The following is a 19402-nucleotide window of genomic DNA, read 5'->3' on the forward strand; positions in this document are numbered from 1 at the left end:
CTTTAACCAGCAACACATCTTCAGCTTTGATCTCCAGCATCTGCAGACCTCACTTTTTACTCGTCCTGTAATCTCTCCAAAGTAAGCAAAACGCAGCAGAGATTGAACATTTGAAATATCAACAGGAAATGCTGGCAGAACCCAGCAGATCAGGCAGCATCTGTGGAGAGAGAAGTGGAGTTAATCTTTCAGTTTAATCACCTTTCTTTCACCTCAGCTGATGGTGAAGATCCCATGACTCCAATTTGAATTTTATCCTTTGACCAACATCTGGTCAGTACCTCTTTAGTGTCAGTGGGAGATTGCCATGTGAAAATACTGCTGTGTTTACTACATTACAACACTGTCAAATGCTTTATTGGCTGTATAGTGCTTTGGGACATTGAGAACGGAAAGATGATCCATAAATGCAAGCACTCTAACTTTTCAAGTCTGCCTTACACATTTCAGAACATGAAGCTAATATTTGTGATAAGCATTTATTTGAATGGCTTTTACTTCTGAGCATAGATTATGAATGACTCAACTTTAAAAATAACGTAATTACTCAATTTTCTTTGTTAAAACTCACCCCTGCCATCTTTCAAGGATAACTGGGGCTTGGCAGTAAATGCTGGCTACAATTGAGTATAAAAACTTTCATTAGGCTGTCAAGACCTTTGCTGTCTGTGTAAAAAGTAATACTTGCATTTGTCCAGCACCTTTTATACCCTCAGGGTTACACTGTTGTAATTTAAGAAACGTGGGAGCTATTTTATGCACAACAAGCCCCCAAAACTACAAATGTGATCCGAACCAGATAACCCATTTTTCGGATGTTGATTGAAGGATGACTATTGGCCAGAATACCAAAGTAAACTGCCTTGTCGGTCTTCAGAATAGTACCGTTGGATCTTCCATGTCCACCTGCAAGTGCACACGGGCCAATGGTTTAAAATCTCATCCAAAAGAAAACACCTCCAAGGATGCAGTGCTCCATCATAGCTGCACAGAAATTTGAGTCCAAATCTGGAATTCATTTTGACCTTTGTAAAATTACTTCCCAGTAGTCATGGCGGGCATCAAGTGGAGTTGTTTGACGCTCGTGCTGGGGGAAATGAAAATTTGTACAGTACTTCTCATGATAATAGGATGTTCCACAGCTTTCCTATTACGCTCTAGTTCTGGGCACCCCCACCCCAGGGAAAAGACCTTGCCTATTTACCCTATCCATAACTCTCTCATGATTTTATAAACCTCTGTAATGTCACCCCTCAACCTCCGACACTCCAAGGAAAACAACCTCTTCCCAATGCTGAGCGGACCTCTCAAATTTCAAATCTAGTGCTGTTCTTGCTTTTCATACACTCTCCTTGCAGCTGTAATTTTGGACAGAGCCAGGAATACAATCACCCTGCGAGCTTTGTATGTTAAGATCTGCCAGCACTGCACGCAAAATGAAACTTTCCGCTGTACCTAGGTATGTGTGACAATAATAAATCAAATCAAATCAAATCACCCCACCCTCAACATTGCGGTCACAGTCAAGGGCCACATTAGACGTTGCTTGACCCTCTGTTAACGTGGAGGTGGGAAGCTGACCAGTGAGTTAGACTGGCCCATCCACTTCAGCAGGATGAAGTTCTCCCGCTGCTAATTTACTGGGTCACTCCCAGCTGGAGAATTACTATGTTGAAAAGCTCGTTCAGATGGTTGTTCCTGCAGCTGGATGTGTTGGCGGGTACTTTCCTGAACACGTGTGTCCCCGGTTGAGTAACCCATCGTTTGCCCGGGAAGAACAAATGCATGAGAGATACTATCTGGGACAAACCGAAATGAAATGAAAGATATTTTGAAAGTGAAGTGAAACATTGAATTTCAACTAAGAATTGGAAAATAAATATTTTGTCTAAATGGCCTTCTATGATATTTTGAAGAGAAATTAATTAGTGCAGAGCTGTCAGCACAAGGGATTCCAATCAGTATAATCACCAGCAGCTGCCTGCACTTTCAGATCACTCCCCAGTTAATGTCTTATTTACTTCTTGTGGTGTTTTTAATGTGTGACTGATCGCACGCTGTGATAGCGCTATCGTCACATTACCTTAATTGATCTTCCCTTCTGTGTTCTGCTCCCTTTTCCTGCAGTGACATACACATTCAGTTGGAAAAGTGAGTGCGATCTTATCCATTTTGACGCTAGGTGGGCCTGAAAATCGTACCCCTAATGGGTGCTGCACTGTTAAGCAGTCCAGCCCCACAGGATTTCCCAGAGTCAGCCTCCGTCAACGTTCAGAAGGAGCTTGCCAGTTTGTTCGGTCTGACATAGGGAACTCAAAAGACAGAGGTTCACAGATGTTAGCTGGTGATGGGCTGGCAATGCTGTTCGGTTAGCCTGTAGCAGATCCCTCTCCCTTTTATTCGCTAGTTACCTCCACCCTCTTCTATTGTTTGTCTTTAGCCGATATGCTAGCAAACATAACCCCTCTGCCAAACTGCTGTAAAGGAGATTGGCTTCTGTCCAATTGCTTGGTCCCATCATGTTGGCTTCAGGCCAATTCTGAGAACTTACACTTCATAGAACATAGAGCATACAGCATAGTACAGGCTCTTCAGTCCATGATGTTGTGCAAGCGTTAACCTTAATCTAAGATCAACCTAACCTATACCTCCCCTCAATCTACAGCTGTCCTTGTGCTTGTCCAGCAGTCGCTTAAATGTCGCTAATGTCTCTGACTCTATTACCACCGTTGGCAGTGTATTACACACACCCAATACTCTCTGCATTAAAAAAACCTACCTCTGACATCTTCCCTATACCTTCCTCCAATCACCCCTCATGACAGCCATTTCTGCCCTGGGGAAATCTGGCTATCTTCTCTACCTATACCTCTCATTAACTTCTCCATCTCTATCAAGTTACCTCTCTTCCTCCTTCTCTCCAGTGTGAAAAGCCCTAGCTCACTCAACCTCTCTTCATAAGGCAAGTTTTCCAACCAAGGCAGCATCCTGGTAAGTCTCCTCTGAGCCCTCCCTCAAGTATCTGCATCCTTCCTATAATGAGGTGACCAGAATTGGACACAATATTCCAAGTGTGTTCCAACTAGGGTTTTATAGAGCTGCAGCAAAACCTTGCGGCTCTTAAAATCAATCCCCCTGTTTTTTGTTAAATACATTTTTATTGAATTTTTTTTTAATATTACAGCTAACACAACACAATACAATCAAAACAATACAAAGGAAGAACACCAAAAAAAAGCTACAATCCCCAAGCTGCCCTCATGTACAAATGTGTATATATGTACATAAAAAAACCAACTACTTAACTAAATAAATAATAACTAACAACAAACTAATAAATAATAATAATACAGCTCAGCCAAACAAACTACGAACTCCCGAATATCGAGAGCATTAATTTTCATCTATTCATATGTTCGCAGTTCCTCCCCTCTGGATATTGGACTCATAAAGCACAATCATTACGGCTATATAAAAGCCCTTGTTAGTGTGGCACACAAATCTGTGTCCAGGTATTTTCAAAACGGGCCACCATGTCTGAAAGAAATTCTCAGTCTTGTGGTGTTCCATACTTGTGAGAAATCCATACCTATCTTCCGCCAATCTGACAGGCCCAGGGGATTTTCAGATACCCAACCCTACAAGATATTCTTTCTTGCGCAGAAAGTGAGGACGTTGAAAAGCTTTTTCTTATGCACGTCTACAGGGAACACACTGGGCAAGCCAAGAAGAGAGATCAGGCCCTTCTCCACCCTTACACCCAAAATCCTCTCCATTGCACCCGCCACCAGGCTCCAGTATGTTTGAAGTCTGCCACAGGACCAGAGACAATGGGTAAGAGTGCCCGTACCAACTTTACGCTTGGGACATGTTGAAGACAACCCCGGTTTAAATTTTGACAAATGATCCAGAGCTAAGTGGACCCTGTGGAGAATCTTCAACTGTAAAGCATGGGTCCTATTGCAAATTGATATCTTTCTTGCGTTTCCCTAAATATCTTCCCACGTCTCTGAGGAAACCTCAATGCCTAGCTCTCTCTCCCACTCCCTGCGGAGTTGATCGAACTCATCTTTGGGGGTACTCCCCAGGTGATGATATAAAGTGCTGACAGAAAGTGTACTCTTAGCACCGAGCACCCTCCTCTCTCTGTCGGATTTGTAGGGATCAGTCAAAAGTGTAGTCTTTTTTTGAATAAAATCCCTAATTTGAAAAATACATAAGAGATCCCTGTTAGGTAGCTCATAGTTTCATGCTAACTGATCAAGGACATCATTGTGTCTCTCTCAAATAGATTGCCCATGCAACACACACCTTGAGCTGCCCAATGTTTGAGTTTGGATCCTGAATCCATCATTCCCGGTCGAAAATCCGGCATGTCCACTATAGGAGTAAGAAAAGATATTTTGCCAATATAGCCTTCCCTCTGCCTCATTTCCCCTCCCCCCACCTTGTCTCAGTCGATTCCCTTGAACTCAGCACCGCCCTCCTAACCTGCAATCCTCTTCCTGACCTCTCCGCCCCTACCCCACTCCGGCCTATCACCCTCACCTTGACCTCCTTCCACCTATCACATCTGCATCGCCCCTCCCCCAAGTCCCTCCTCCCTACCTTTTATCTTAGCCTGCCTGGCACCCTCTCCTCATTCCTGATGAAGGGCTCTGGCCCGAAACGTCGAATTTCCTGTTCCTTGGATGCTGCCTGACCTGCTGTGCTTTAACCAGCAACACATTTTCAGCAGAGATTACAGGACCTCAGTTGAACATGTTAACTGAAAGCCAGCATTGCTGACTGTATTGCACTCCTCCAGCACTGCACTGAAGTGTGGGTCTGCATTACATAGAGTCATAGAGATGTACAGCACAGAAACAGTCCCTTCAGTCAAATTTGTCCATGTCAACCAGATGTCCCAACCTAATCCAGTCCCATTTGCCAGCACTTGGCCCATATCCCTCTAAGCCTTTCCTATTCATATATGCATCCAGATGCCTTTTAAATGTTGCAATTGTACTAGCCTCCATCAGTTCATCTTCGAGGAGAAAGTGAGGTCTGCAGATGCTGGAGATCAGAGCTGAAAATGTGTTGCTGAAAAAGTGCAGCAGGTCAGGCAGCATCCAAGGAGCAGGAGATTCGACGTTTCGGGCATTAGCCCTTCTTCAGGATACATTCCTGAAGAAGGGCTTATGCCCGAAACGTCGAATCTCCTGCTCCTTGGATGCTGCCTGGCCTGCTGCGCTTTTCCAGCAACACATTTTCAGCTCCATCAGTTCTTCTGGCAGCTCATTCCATACATACACCAGCCTCTGTGTAAAAACATTACACCTTAGGTATCTTTTATATCTTTACATCTTGGGCCTCTGGAGTAAGACCTGAGCAAAGAGTCTTCAAATTTACTCAGAGGTGAGAGTTCTAAAACCTGAAAGAAAGGCTGCCATTTAATCTAAGGGTATTGAGTTGTAGATGTCTACAATGCAGAATAAGGCTCTTTGGCTTATCGAAACTCCACTATCTACCTACTTGAATTCATTTTTAAAAGCACTTGGCTTGTAACCTATATACCTAGGCATCACAAGTGCACATCTAAATACTTATTAAATGCTATGTGGGTTTCTGTCTCTCCCATCCTTACAAACAGTGAGTCCCAGATTCCCACCATCCTCTGGGTGAAAAGAAATTTCCTCTCATCTCCTCCAAACCTCCTGACCCTTACCTCAAAACTATGGCCCTGGTCATTCACCCCCCACCAAGGGGGAAGCTTTCTCCCAGTCTACTCTACCTATGTCCCTTATAATTTTATACAATTCCGTCATGCCTCCTGTTCAAAGGAAAGTGACCCCAGTCTGCCCAATCTCTCTTTAGAACTAGCACTCTCCAGCCCAGTCAACACCCTGGTAAATCTCCCCTGCACCCATCCAGTACTATCACATCCCTCCTGTAATGAGGGTTCTGGGCTTGCCCACCAGCATTAACTGCAGGCTTGGAAGGGCAGGTAGGACAGGCCAATTGGGACATGAGTTTTGGAAGAGGAGGAGTTGAGAGGGATGCCCACCAACACTGACTATCAGGGCTAGAAATACCTGGGCAAAATCGAGTACACCCGAATTTGGCAAGGATTCATTTCCTGCAGTGTGAACCTAAACTCAAGCATCTCAGAAGTGACTGCCCTATATCTATAAAACATCACGTGAAAATAACCATCTTCCTGACCTCTGCAGGATGCACCTGCAATCTTTTGTGGGGGGTAGGGAGGTAGGGTCATTTTGTTCTATATGACCCGGTTCTGGAATAAAATAGAGGCTGTTTCACAGCAAGGGGAAAAGAAAGATGCTCAGCCAGATGTCCTCCTGGTTTCTTTTCTCCATCGCATCAGCAGAGTGCGCTGTTAGGCTGCGGGCACTCGCTGTCCCTGCATGCTCCAGAGTTCAGGAAGAGGACCACAAATCCAAATTCAAAGCTCATAGCCACAAGCTGCCCTTTAAGAGATGCGGTTAAAACGGAGTGCACACAACAGCTCGCAGTTCGCGCCAGCGTGTGTCTTTGTACGGATTTATTTTGATAAAGCCAGTTTTCTCTCTCTCTCTCTCTCTGAGATCAGTTGATTCATTCAGACGGGCACACCGGAACCTTCACTCGGGGTCATGATTTGGAGATGCCGGTGTTGGACTGGGGTGTACAAGGTTAAAAATCACACAACACCAGGTTATAGTCCAACAGGGAAGCACACTAGCTCCGAAAGCTAGTGCTCCCAATTAAACCTGTTGGACGATAACCTGGTGTTGGGTGATTTTTATCTTCACTCGGGGTGTTCGGCTCAAGACAAACAATCCAAATCTCCTGAATAGCACAGTCGGGGCTGCCCAATGTAATTCCCCACGCGGTTGTACCGAGTGGTGTAGGAACTGGTCCGATTGGGCTGTGCTAAGGAATACACAATACCCTTAGTCTAATTATGATAAGTTTCTCTGAAAGTTCTTTCCGTTTTTGTTGACCATTTGATGTTTAGACTTGTTTAGAGGTTATTTAAAGGAGTAGAGAGGGGTCTGTGCCGAGTGTTGCCTAGATCCCTTGGGATTTCATTGGCATCTTGGTTAATATCTGCTCAGAGTCAGACCGCGTTAGACAGACTGGAGGCTTGCAGCACCAGGAGGGGCAGAAGTCAATGTTTCGCGTGTTCTTCCAGCCTCCTGCCTGTCGGCTTTGGATTCCAGCATCTAGCAGTTTTGTTTGAGTCTCTAACAGAGTCAGACCGCGGCCAGTGGTCCACCTTGGCTCATGTCTGATAGTTCCACTTCAATCAGACTTGCTGTGTCCAGCCCTGCTCTGGAACTCAATAACATTACCAAGTCGAGGTGCCTTCCCCCTTTCTGTGTGTTCCTGGCTCTCCTGCTCCTGAGGAGGGGGTATCGACCTTAGCTGGAGGATACTCCATCTGACCCGGAGGAACTTGTCAAAAGGAACAGAGAACAAAAATGAACTCATTTGCTAAAACCCTCTCACACCCACACTCACATTAGATTTCACTCTCTCACACACACTCACCTATAGATCTCTCTCTCTCTCACCTACACACACTCACCTATAGATCTCTCCCTCTCTCTCACCTACACACACTCAGCTATAGATCTTACTCTCTCACATCCACACACACTCAGCTATAGATCTCACTCTCTCTCTCACACACACGCTCACCTATAAATCTCTCTCTCTCTCTCACATACACATTCACCTATAGATCTCGCTCACTCTCTCACACCCACACACTCACCTATAGATTTCTCTCTCACTCACACCCACACACACTCACCTACAGATCTCCCTCTCTCTCTCTCACACATTCACTTATACATCCCCCTCTCTCTCACACCTCCACATACTCACCTATAGATCTCCCTCTTTCACACCCTCCTTCCATCTCTCTCTCTCACACCCACACACAGTCACCTATAGATCTCCCTCTCTCTTACCCTCCCAATCTCTCTCTCTCTTTCTCACACACACACTCACCTATAGATCTCTCTCTCTTTTACCTTCCCCCAACCCCATCTCTCTCTCACACGCACACACACCTATAGATTTCTCTCTCTCTCACAAACACACTTATTGACTTTTTCCATATATACCTGTAGATCTCTCTGTCACTATCACCCTACATAGATGTCTCTTCCACACACCTATACAGTTCTCTCTCTCTCTCTCACACACACATATGCATACACCTATTGATCTTTCTCTCTCACATACACCTATAGATCTTTCTCTGTCACACACACACCTATAGATCTCTCACACACACATGCCCTGAGAGATTGTGCTCTCTCACACACATACACAAACCTAAAGATCTCTCTCTTTCACACACAAACACACCTATAGATCTCTCTCTCTCACACACACCTATAGATCTCTTTCTCTCACATACACATATAGATACCTATAGATCTCTCTCCCACACACATACCTGTATGGACCTCTCTCTCACACATACACCAATAGACCTCACACACACATGCCCGGAGAGATCTCTCTCTCACACACATACCCCGAGAGATCTCTCCCTTACACACATACACCTATAGATCTCTGTCTCTCATACATGCACACCTATAGATCTCTCTCACGTAAACATACCCCTATAGATATCTCTCACACACATATCCCAAAGATCCCTCTCACATACACATACACACACCTATAGATCTCTCACACACACACATAAACACACCGATAGATCCCTCTCACACACATATACACACACTTATAGGTGAAGGTGGACACAATCAACCATACAGTATACACACTAAGATAAGAAACACATACCCTCATGACATGTGCACAAAACACATGGACCAGGAACATGCATACACCGACAAGAAATGCACAAAATTCTCATACAAGAAAACCACCTAAACATGTTGACAGAGGTAGAAAGTGCCCATGATTTGGTCTGGATATTAGAATGATGCTGGGTCAACTTCATGAGCAGTCCCTCAGGATCAGGATCAATGAAGACTTGCTTCCACTCCGGTTCTGTGGGTTCGGAGGTGGTATGGCTGCAGATTCTGCCATAAACACAATAACCAACAGATCTCTCTCTCAGTCACAAACACACCTATAGATTTCTCACACACACATTCATACCTATGATCTCTCTCTCTCTCTCTCACACTCATACCCATACAGCTCCATTGATCTCCTTCTCTCTTTCACACACACACACTTATAGATTTCTCTCTCACACACACATTTTGGGGCATTTGTGTGTCTGTGTACATGTGATTGTGTATATGTGTGTGTGTACCTATGTATATCTGTGTCTGTGTATGTGTGGAAGTGTGTGTGTGTGTGTGTGTGTGTGTGTGTTTGTATGTCCGTCAGTGTGCATTTTGTGCATCTGTCAGTGCGTGTGTGCATGTGTGAGAGAGTGTGTGCGTGCACATCTGTCACTGTGTATATTTGTGTGTGTGTGTGCATGCATGGTACTTGCCAGGTATCATGCTCAGCTCAGAATAGCTGCTTTGGGAGTCTGGAGTCAGGCATATGAAAACCATGGGTAGTGGAGCTGCTTTTGAGTGGTCAGAGTCTCGATGTTGGACATGTTGCTTGATGAGAGGATGCTACTGTTGACTTGCCTTTGCTTTAACTAGATCTAGAGGATCTTGCAGAGGCACTGCTGGTGGTACTTCTGCTGTTTGAGACCCATGTCCACTAATAGTCCTTTTCTCAGTTGGGTATCAAGCAAACACTGAGACTCAAAGAGATCGACACAGACATAAATTGATTCACAGAAGCACTTATTTTCACAGAGGCTAAATAGGCTGGGGCTATTTTCCCTGGAGCCTCAGAAGTTGAGGGGTGACTTTAATGGGTGAATAGCCAAGATCTTGTTTCCAGGGTAAGCTAGTCCAAACCTAGAGGGCATAGGTTTAAGGTGAGAGGGGTAAGATTTAAAAGGAACCTAAGGGGCAACTTTTTCATGCAAAAGGTGCTGTGTGCATGGAATGAACTACCACAGGAAATGGTAGAGGCTAGTACAATTATTACATTTAAAAGGCTAGTACAATTACTACATTTACAATTACTACATCTGGATGGGTATGAGAATAGAAAGGGTTTAGAGCGATGTGGGCCAAATTCTGGCAGATAGGATTAGATGAATTTAGGATATCCGGTTGGCATGGTGGAGTTGGACTGAAGGCTCTATTTCCACGCTGCACAACTCTAAGACTCTATTAAGATTCTATGACTCTATAATTCTATGACTCTAAGACTCTAATTGCACAGTTAAAAGATACGACCCAGAAAAAATCGTCAGAGTCAATGGCTTTTCATTTTGCGTTTGGCCTGTCCTGATATTACCAAAAGGGTTTAAATTGTCTGTTACATTGATTCTCACTAAGCTTCAATGATTTTGCAAATGGCTGCATATTTACCAAAGTACCTGCAGCTTCCAGCCAATAGCCCAGATGAAACTGAGTCACGATAAACAATCCAAGCAGTCAGCAAAACCCTGACTCTTGAGACTGATTTTCATTTTTTCATGGGTTGTGGTCATCACTGACAAGGTCAGTATTTGTTGCTTATCCCTAATTATTCTTAAACAGAGTGACATCTTCAGATATTTCAGAGAACAGTTAGGAGTCACTTAGCGTGTACTTTGTTGTAACTCAACTGGCCAAACTATATCGATTCTGCTATATTTTCTTTGTCTTGCATCAAAATATCTATTGAGGAGAGCTGGCCTGTATCAAGTATAAAACATTCCTTTCTGAATTAATCAAAGAAACACAGTAAACAGCCAAAACTTGGATTGGAGTCCCTATCTAGCTTCAAAAAATTTGACTTCTTGTCAAAAGAAGCTCTGCCTTTGAGGATCACCACTGCCATGGGATCGAAAAGGCTGCACACCAACAGTTGGCTTCATAATGTTCACTTAAGCAGTGATCTTTAAATGATCTCAAGTGCAGTTTGCAAGGCCATTGAAGTCAGGAAGTGGCTTATCTATTCAGATGAAATAGGAGAAAAGTCTCTCAAAAAGGAAAATACCCTTTCCCAAAGTTGATAAGTTCAAACTGTGACAAAGGATGAGATTTTACTGGGGTATGAAGGCCAAAAAAAATACATTTCAAAAGTCATAAAAGTTCAAGTGATAATGAGGCTTTTAACTTATCCTCAGCAAAGTTTAACAGCAAAAATCAATTCAATAAGTAACATAGTCAATAAGAAATATATTTATCAGATCTGTCTCACTACAAAGGCATTTGTTTAAATGCTGGGCTTCTGCGTGACAGGAAACGATGTGATTTCCTGAAAATCTATGAGACCACAATTTCTCTTAATCGCGTTTGTTTACTGTATTCCCCTAGCAGTCTGTTTCAGCCAAAATGGATTTAAAAATGTCCAGCTCTGAAGGGTCACTGGACTTGAAACCTTAACTCTGTTTCTCTCTCTGCTGATGTTGCTGGACTGCTGAGTTTCTCCAGCACTTTCTGCTTTGTTTCAGATCGTCAGCATCCACAATTCTGTTTCATTTTACGAATAAAATAATGTTTGTTAAAAGAAGTTAATGAGTCAAATGTAACACAAGCTATATTGGTTACCCTTTGTTATACTTTGCCCATGATATGACTTGGTTCTCTATTTCCTTCTGGTATTTTCAAGGTTCAACCCCTCTCTAACTTTTCATTGGTAAATTATGTCCATTCCTAAACTGGGTCCAGTTGAGATGAGTTTGCTTTTATATGTTATTATTGGTTGATTGAATACCTTCGATTCTCTTCCTTTCCATTCCAATTTCTTCCTTCTTATCTTCTAAAGGCTGACTTAACTCTGGCAACACATCATTTTCCAAGGCACCATCATTGCACCAGGGTCTAAACCAACTTGCCATATTTCAGATGTGAACCTGCACATTTGTGTTCCACACAAACCAAGTAAAGCTCAAAGTAGTCAGGAGCAAGAAACTTGGATTATTTGCTTTTACATAATTCAGGAACACTGAGGCCAGTTACAGAGCCCCAGCTGAAGCTGCTTTTAAGTGTGGTCAGCCCCCTAGACCAACACTTTCATGTCTGAACGTATTGTAAAGGAGAGGAACACTGCAGACCTGATGTTGCTTAAGAGCCATGTTAATTATAGCTTTTATGGGGTGCCTCTAAATCTCCACTGAAACATAAAGAGCTGGATTCTTTCCTATCCACGAGTTGGAAACACTTCTGCCTTGGGACCCTCCAACCCCTCGAGATCAATGTGGATTTCACCAGTTTCCTCATTTCCTCTCTCCCCACCTTATCCCAGTCCCAAGCCTCCAACTCGGCACCGCCCTCTTGACCTGTCCATCTTCCTTCTCACTTATCCGCTCTGACCTATCACCTTTTATTCATCTACTTGCCACATTCCAGCTAACCACTCTCCCAGCCCCACTCACATCCCATTTATCTCTCAGCTCCCTTGGCCCACAAGGCTCATTCATGATGAAGGGCTTATGCCCGAAACGTCAGTTCTCCTGCTCCTCGTCTGCTGCCTGACCTACTGTGCTTTTCCAGCACCACACTTCTCAACTCTGATCTCCAGCATCTGCAGTGCCCACTTTCTCCGAACACTGGCTTTGATTGGAGAACTGCAGTAAGGTAAATGAGCAGAGGTGCATGAAAACACAATAAGTCTTTGGGTCTTTCTCAGAACCAATTCAGAGAAGTAAAAAAGTCTCTATTGTTAAATTGTGGACAGAGCAAAAACCAAGCCTGTGGCTCCCAATTGGTATAGCTGAGGTATACAGCATCTGTAGTGAAACTGAGCTGCAGTGTCAACTATCCAGTTTTTTTTGGCTATATATTGGAACAGGCTGAATGACTTAGACTGGGAGGGAGAAAGTATCCTTATGCATTCAACAAGGTTGTTGCCTGGTTCACTTACACTGAGAACCCTGATTTAATTATATCTGGACTGTTACAACCTGCTTTGCTTTTGATCTTAGTCACCATTCAGACAGCAGGTGTCCAATACCTGAAGGCCTCAGACCCTGTAGTATCATGCCATCTTGAAGCACGAAAGGAGACCGTTCACCCCATTGTGTCTATCCTGGCTCTTTCAAACAGCTTTTCAATTTTGTCCCAAGTGCCAACTTCTTCCTCACAAAACTGTAAATTAATCCACTTCAAACTCACGTCCAATTGTTCATTGCAAGTTCCAGTGGAATCTGTTTCCAGGACCTTTAGTGGTGAAGTTAGGGGGAACGTACAGTGGTACCATCACTGGATTGATAATCTCATACAACAAGCTATTATTCTGGGATGTGAGTTTGAATGAAACCATGACAGACATCAATAAATTTGGCGATTCAATAAAATTAGATGATTCTTGTGGTGCAGTGGTAGCATCCTTACCTCTGATTCAGGAGGCCTTGATTCAAGTCCCTACCTGCTCCAGAGGTGTGTGATACATTTTTGAACAGCATTATTTGAAAGTATATTTCGGAGTAAGGTACTTTTATATTATATCAAAGAAAGGACATGATTTCATAGAATCCCTACAGTGGACCATTCGGTCCATCAAGTCCACACAGATCCTCCAAAAAGCATCCCACCCCATATATCTCCTTTCACAAAGACATCCCAATGTGCTTTATAGCCAAAGAAATGCTGTTGAAGTGTACTTGCTGCTGTGGTGTAGAAAATATGGCAGCGAATCTGCACATAGCAAACTCCCTTGGCCAGCAATGTGATAATGGCCAGTTATTGGTTGAGGGGCAAATACAGGTTCAAGACATGAGAGAACCCCCTTGTTCTTTTTTCAGCAATAGGACCTTTTACCCTTACCTGACAGAGCCATGGTTTAACCTTTCAGCCATTGCTAACAGCCGAGAGAGCCATAGGAGAAATTAAGGCATCATTATTTAACGTGGTGAATTGTTACCATCTGGAGTACACAGCCCAAAACAGCAGTGGAAAGAGATTTATTTGGTAACTTTCAAGCAGAAATTGGATATACGTTTGAAATTTAATGGACAGAGAGAGAGAGAGAGAGAGAGACAATGGGACAAGCTGGGTTGTTTTTCTCCAAAGAGGTAGCATAGGTATGACTGGCCTTGGTTTATACTGTGTGATTCCAAGTATTGTGTAAAAACAGCTATAAATATGCCACATCCAGTGCATTAAGCACAGGTGATTGATGTGGCTCCTGCCTTTTCCTCAAATCCTGTTTGAAGGATTTTTTTGTGAATCTTCTCTCCCTGAAACAAAGCAGATTTGCTTTTCTAAGCTCTTGGTGAGGGAAATCTATGACCTCCAATGGATATACTTATGTATTAATTTTACCACAACACAAGCCCAGGGTTAGCAAAAAAAAACACAAGTCTCGTTTTAGGATTACAGCAAAAATAGACAGTGCTTTATTTGAGGATTAGGATAATTATAAACACTGTTTTTGTTTAGGGCCAGTGTAAAACTGTACTTAAGTTTCAGGATTAGGACTGACAGAGACATTGGCATTGTTTTCGGATTAGATTCAGTGAAAATACGTGCCTTTCAGTTTCGTTTTGAAAACATTGACCCTACTTTAGCTCACCAGGCTGGTCCATGCCAATAATACAAGCAGACTTCACTGTTTTAATGTAGTTCCAGCTGGACTCCCACAGCTTACACTTGATAAACTTGAGATTATTCAAACTTTATTTCCCATGTCTGAACATTTACTAAGTCCCTTTCACTTACCACTCTTGTTCTCGTTGATTTATATTGCTGCTGTTTGAGCAATGGCTCAAATTAAAACTCTCATTTTTGTTTACAAATGACTCCATATCTTTCTCCCTTCCTATCTCTGTTATATCCTCCAGCCTCACAACACCCCGAGATATTTGTGCTTCTTTAACTCTTGCCTCTTACACACCCTGATTTTAATAATTTGATGGTTGCACTTTCTATTTCCTAACTTCTAAACTGTGCAGTACATTTCCTACATGTCTCAGACTCTCTTCCTCCCAAAGCCAAAGTTATAAACTCACCATCTCTTCTCATTCTCATTTTGCTCCTCAAAACATATTCTTTGAACAAGTGTTTAGTGATCAGCCCTAATTTTATCGTATTGCAATTTGGTGTCAAACTTTGCTTTATCATGTTTCTGTAAATCACTTGGTGTGCTTTATCATGTTTTAGCCACTTCATACATGTTATTACTGTCTGGTTACATCCAGTCAACTGGTGCCACCTTTCTCTACACCCTAAGAAGTTCTCCTGTACTTATTCCACTCTTATCCTTTTCACCTTTCCTGCCTCAGCATTCAGTTCCTATCTCCAGATTTGTGAAGTGTGTCTGAACTATTTATGGTAAAAAAAAATGCTGTCTGCATTCTTGACAATCCCAGGCAGAATCTGCAGTAAATAGTTCAATATACATGTTTTCTAATCAATTAAATTGAATTGAAATCAGTACTGAATTTATCTGGGAGGAAATGGCAGCTTGGGAGGAAATGGTAGCTTGGGAGTGTTGTGAATTCTAAGGGGATGTATTTGGAAGGGTTTATTGTGTGATTATCCATTCCCCATTCACAAGATCCTGCTATTGCTCACCACTACTCTACAGCCCCAATTTGAAAAAGAGTACATTGTTCAATACTAAATTGGATGATGCTTGAGCATCTGTTGAACAGAGTAAAAACAAGGACTGCAGATGCTGGAAACCAGATTCTAGATTAGAGTGGTGCTGGAAAAACACAGCAGTTCAGGCAGCATCTGAGGAGCTGGAAAATCGATGTTTCGGGCAAAAGCCCTTCATCAGGAATAGATCTATTTGCCCTAAACGTCGATTTTCCTGCTCCTCGGATGCTGCCTGAACTGCTGTGCTTTTCCAGCACCACTCTAATCTAGCATCTGTTGAACAATTTTTCTGCTGCCCAAACCCCCTCCCAAAGACCTTTGTAGGGATATAGTTTAACGAACATAGCAGATAAGTCTCTCACATAAATTGTGTTAGGAGGCTTGAAGGGCTGAGTATTGAAGGGCTTATGCTCGAAACATCGAATTCTCTATTCCTGAGATGCTGCCTGGCCTGCTGTGCTTTGACCAGCAACACATTTGCAGTTGAAGGGCTGAGTGGCCTATTTCTGCTTTGATTTTCTGTATTTCTAAGTGATATTATTGTGCCATCGGTAGACATGTCATTGAAACACAGGTTCACAGCAAAGAATACGGTCTTTGTCCATCAACTCTGCCTTGCTAAAAACAACCACCAAACCATTCTAATCCCAGAGTGTTCTATTGAGACGTTGTACCCCATACAGTCTGCAACATCTTGCTCTACTGACTTATCATGTACAGTGTCAGAAGTCACATGACACCCGATATAGTTCAACAGGTTTATTTGAAATCACAAGCTTTCAAAACGCTGCTTCTTCAACAGATGAAATCCTGTTGGATTATAACCTGGTGTCATGTGACTTCTGACTTTGTCCACCCCAGTCCAACACCAGCACCACTACATCATGTACAGTTGTAATCATAAACACAGTTTGGCAGTTACTAATAATAAGCCTGAGCTTCTGTGAAGACCCAAAGAACTCATAATAATTGAAAATTGTCCAACATGGAGGCAACGGAACATGTTAACAATTTTGATAACTATTAAATGAAAACTTGCAAAAATCTTTTTAAAAAGGACACTGTTTTTGATGCTGCAAAATGTTTTCTCTAGAATAGTTGTAATTGCTGTCTCAGAGCTTAATTAATTACTGGAGACTCCCGGGGAATCCTAGGAAGTTGGCCACCCTAGTAGATATTGGGGTTCAAGTATTTTCATTTAGATGGGAGAGTATTTTTAGGGTTCCCTGCTAAACCACACTCCACCAACCAACACAGTTCCCTTGCTGGAGAGAATCATGGCGATTTGGTACATCTTTATGATTTTTGTTTTGAAAGGAATTACTACTTATTGTACATGCCAATTACTTACTTTATGGTGATCAGGAACAAACTGTGTGATACAGACATATGCCATTGGTTGAAGATGTTCTCAGATAAACTTTGAACTAAGTAAAAGATGGAGAATCAGAGCCATGAAACTGGCTTTATTCTGATAAGAAGCCAATCTGCCAACACTTCCTCTGAGCTGGATAGAAAGCATTTCTGGCTTCGGGCTAGCCCAGTCAATTTTGAGCAAATCCTCCAAACCAAACTGTACCAGCTGCAGGAGTGTCAGTCATTGGCACTTACTCAAGTTAAGGCTGAATAAAGGTAGAGATAAAAAAAAGTAACTGAATGAAAATAAAAAAATCCTGAACAGACCAAAGTAATTCCTTGTACATTAATATTTGAGGGTGATATCTTTTGACGAAGAGTAGGTTTAAACATTACTAATCTTCAACACAGCGACACAAATAACCGTGTAACCCCTGTGCACATTGACATCTGTTGCTTCAAGGTCTAGGCTATAATTTGGTTCGAAGTGTGTAATTTTCGTCTAGTGTCACTGAACCAGCACTCTGTGGAAATTGACTACTTTTTTTGGGGTGGGTCATTTTGATTGTCCCAAAACAAGCCAAAAATAGGAATGTCCCCTTTTAAGGGAATCGCCAATATAGCAGAGAAATCCCTGGCCCAGTTAAAGTAAACTAAAAGCCAAAATAAGCAAAAAGAAAATCTGGTCTCAACTACAATCCTACAGCTGTTATCACTCAGGGTAAGCCCCTCACTTTCTGCTCTCTCTCTCGTCCTCCCACTTCTTTCTCCCCCTTTCCTCTCCTTACTTCTCCGTCCTTCCCTTTCTTCTCTCACCATCTTTCTGCTCTTTCTCCCCCCGGTTCTCCACTCCACTTTCTCTTCCCGTCTTCTCTTCAATCTCACCTCCTTTCTCCTCTTTTACCTCTCTCTTTCCTTGTTTATACACTCTCTTCATTCCTTCTCTCTTTTCCATTTATCTCTTCTCCCACATTCCTTCCCTTTCATCTCCTCTCACATCTTCCACGAATTTCTCTGCTCTCTGATATTTCTCCTTTTTCCACCTCTCCCTCTTTCTCCTCTTCCCGTTCTTTCTCTCCTTTATCTATTCTCTCTCTCCTCCCACTCTCTTTCTTCTCTCTGTATCTCTTTCCTTGTTTCTCCAATTTCCCTATCTTCTTCTCTTCACTCTTGTTACTTCCCTCTCCCTTCCTTCTCCCTTCTCTCTCTTCCCATCCTCTCTTTTCTTCTCTCTCTCCTCCCTTCTTCTCCTCCCTCTCTCCTTTCCTCACTCTTTCTTCGCTCTCTTTTTTCCACTCTTTCTTCTCCCTCTCTCCTCTCTCTTTCTTCTCTCTCTCCTCCTCTCTCTTTCTTCTCTCTTCTTCTTCTCCTCCTCCCTCTCTTTTTCCTCTATCTTTCTTCTTCTCCCTCTCTTTCTTCTCCCTTTCTCCTCCTCCCTCTCTTTTTCCTCTCTTTCTTCTCTCTCTCCTCTTCTCCTCCTCCCTCTCTTTTCCTCTTTCTTCTCTCTCTCTCCTCTTTCTCTTCTTCTCCTCCTCCCTCTCTTTTTCCTCTCTCTTTCTTCTCCTTCTCCCTCTCTTTTTCCTCTCCCTTTCTTCTCCTCCCTCTCTTTCTTCTCTCTGTCTCCTCCCTCTCTTCCTTTCTTCTCCTCCCTCTCTCTTTTCCTCTCTCTTTCTTCTCTCTCTCTCTCTTTCTTCTTCCACTCCTTCCTTCCCCCTCTACGCTTCACCCATCTCCTCTTCGGGTCACTTGGCTTTTTGTCGAGCTGGGTTCCGGACCGGAGTTGAGAGCGCTGCGCGTCCCCGAGAGCCGCACGCCCCCGAGAGGAGAGGGGAGGCGATGCCGGGCGCGCGGACGCGCCTGCCGGGCGGCGGGCACGCGCTCTCTCCCCCCCCTCCCGACGTCAGCTCTTTGCTGGCCAGACTGTCAGAGCCAAGTCACCAGAAGTAGTGGAAAATACAGCGGAGCGTGTGAGGAGCTGAACTTGGGCAGAGAGCGCCGGCGGATTTGCTGCTCTCTCCCTCTCCCACTCTGCAGCCGCTTCCCAATCCAGGCTCCGGCATGAAGCCGCCTCTAACTTACCTTCTGCTGGGGCTGAGTCTTTCCCTGGGAGTCAGAGGACAGACGTTTGCAGGTAAGAGCAAGCTCGGTGCGTGCAGTAAAGTGATTTCCTGCAAACAGCTCGCCTTTAAACCTCCCACCCTTGACAGCCCAAACCCTCCATGCCCCTGACCTGCTCACCTCCCCCCTCTCACTCCCCAGTCTCTGGGAGCCCACTCTTTATCATACTGTCAGCCCAGGGTTCCCTGCTCTGGGAGCTCCACTGTCTGTCTCTAGCTCTGTCTGGGACCTTGTCCAGAGAGCAGCTCTCACTGGGATCGCCTCCCGGATTCCCCCCACCACCCCCACCCATTCCCACCTCCTGACATAGCTCTCCCACCCCACCACCCTCCCGATCCTGA

The 19402-nt window shown here is 43.6% G+C and overlaps 1 protein-coding gene across 5 annotated transcripts in view; it reads left to right on the forward strand.

The window, feature by feature from the left end:
- The first annotated feature begins 18843 nt into the window (after positions 1-18843).
- The window catches only part of LOC132815087 (receptor-type tyrosine-protein phosphatase mu-like), an 888844-nt gene continuing 888285 nt past the window's right edge, over positions 18844-19402 (forward strand). For all 5 annotated transcript variants that reach the window (XM_060823829.1, XM_060823832.1, XM_060823830.1 and 2 more), the window contains exon 1: positions 18844-19074. In XM_060823829.1, coding sequence (XP_060679812.1) covers positions 19002-19074 — 73 coding nt within the window. In that variant the 5' untranslated portion in view covers positions 18844-19001. The remainder of the gene's footprint in view (positions 19075-19402) is intronic.

The sequence above is a fragment of the Hemiscyllium ocellatum genome, chromosome 4 (assembly GCF_020745735.1).
Source record: "Hemiscyllium ocellatum isolate sHemOce1 chromosome 4, sHemOce1.pat.X.cur, whole genome shotgun sequence".
Classification (NCBI taxonomy): Eukaryota; Metazoa; Chordata; class Chondrichthyes; order Orectolobiformes; family Hemiscylliidae; genus Hemiscyllium; species Hemiscyllium ocellatum.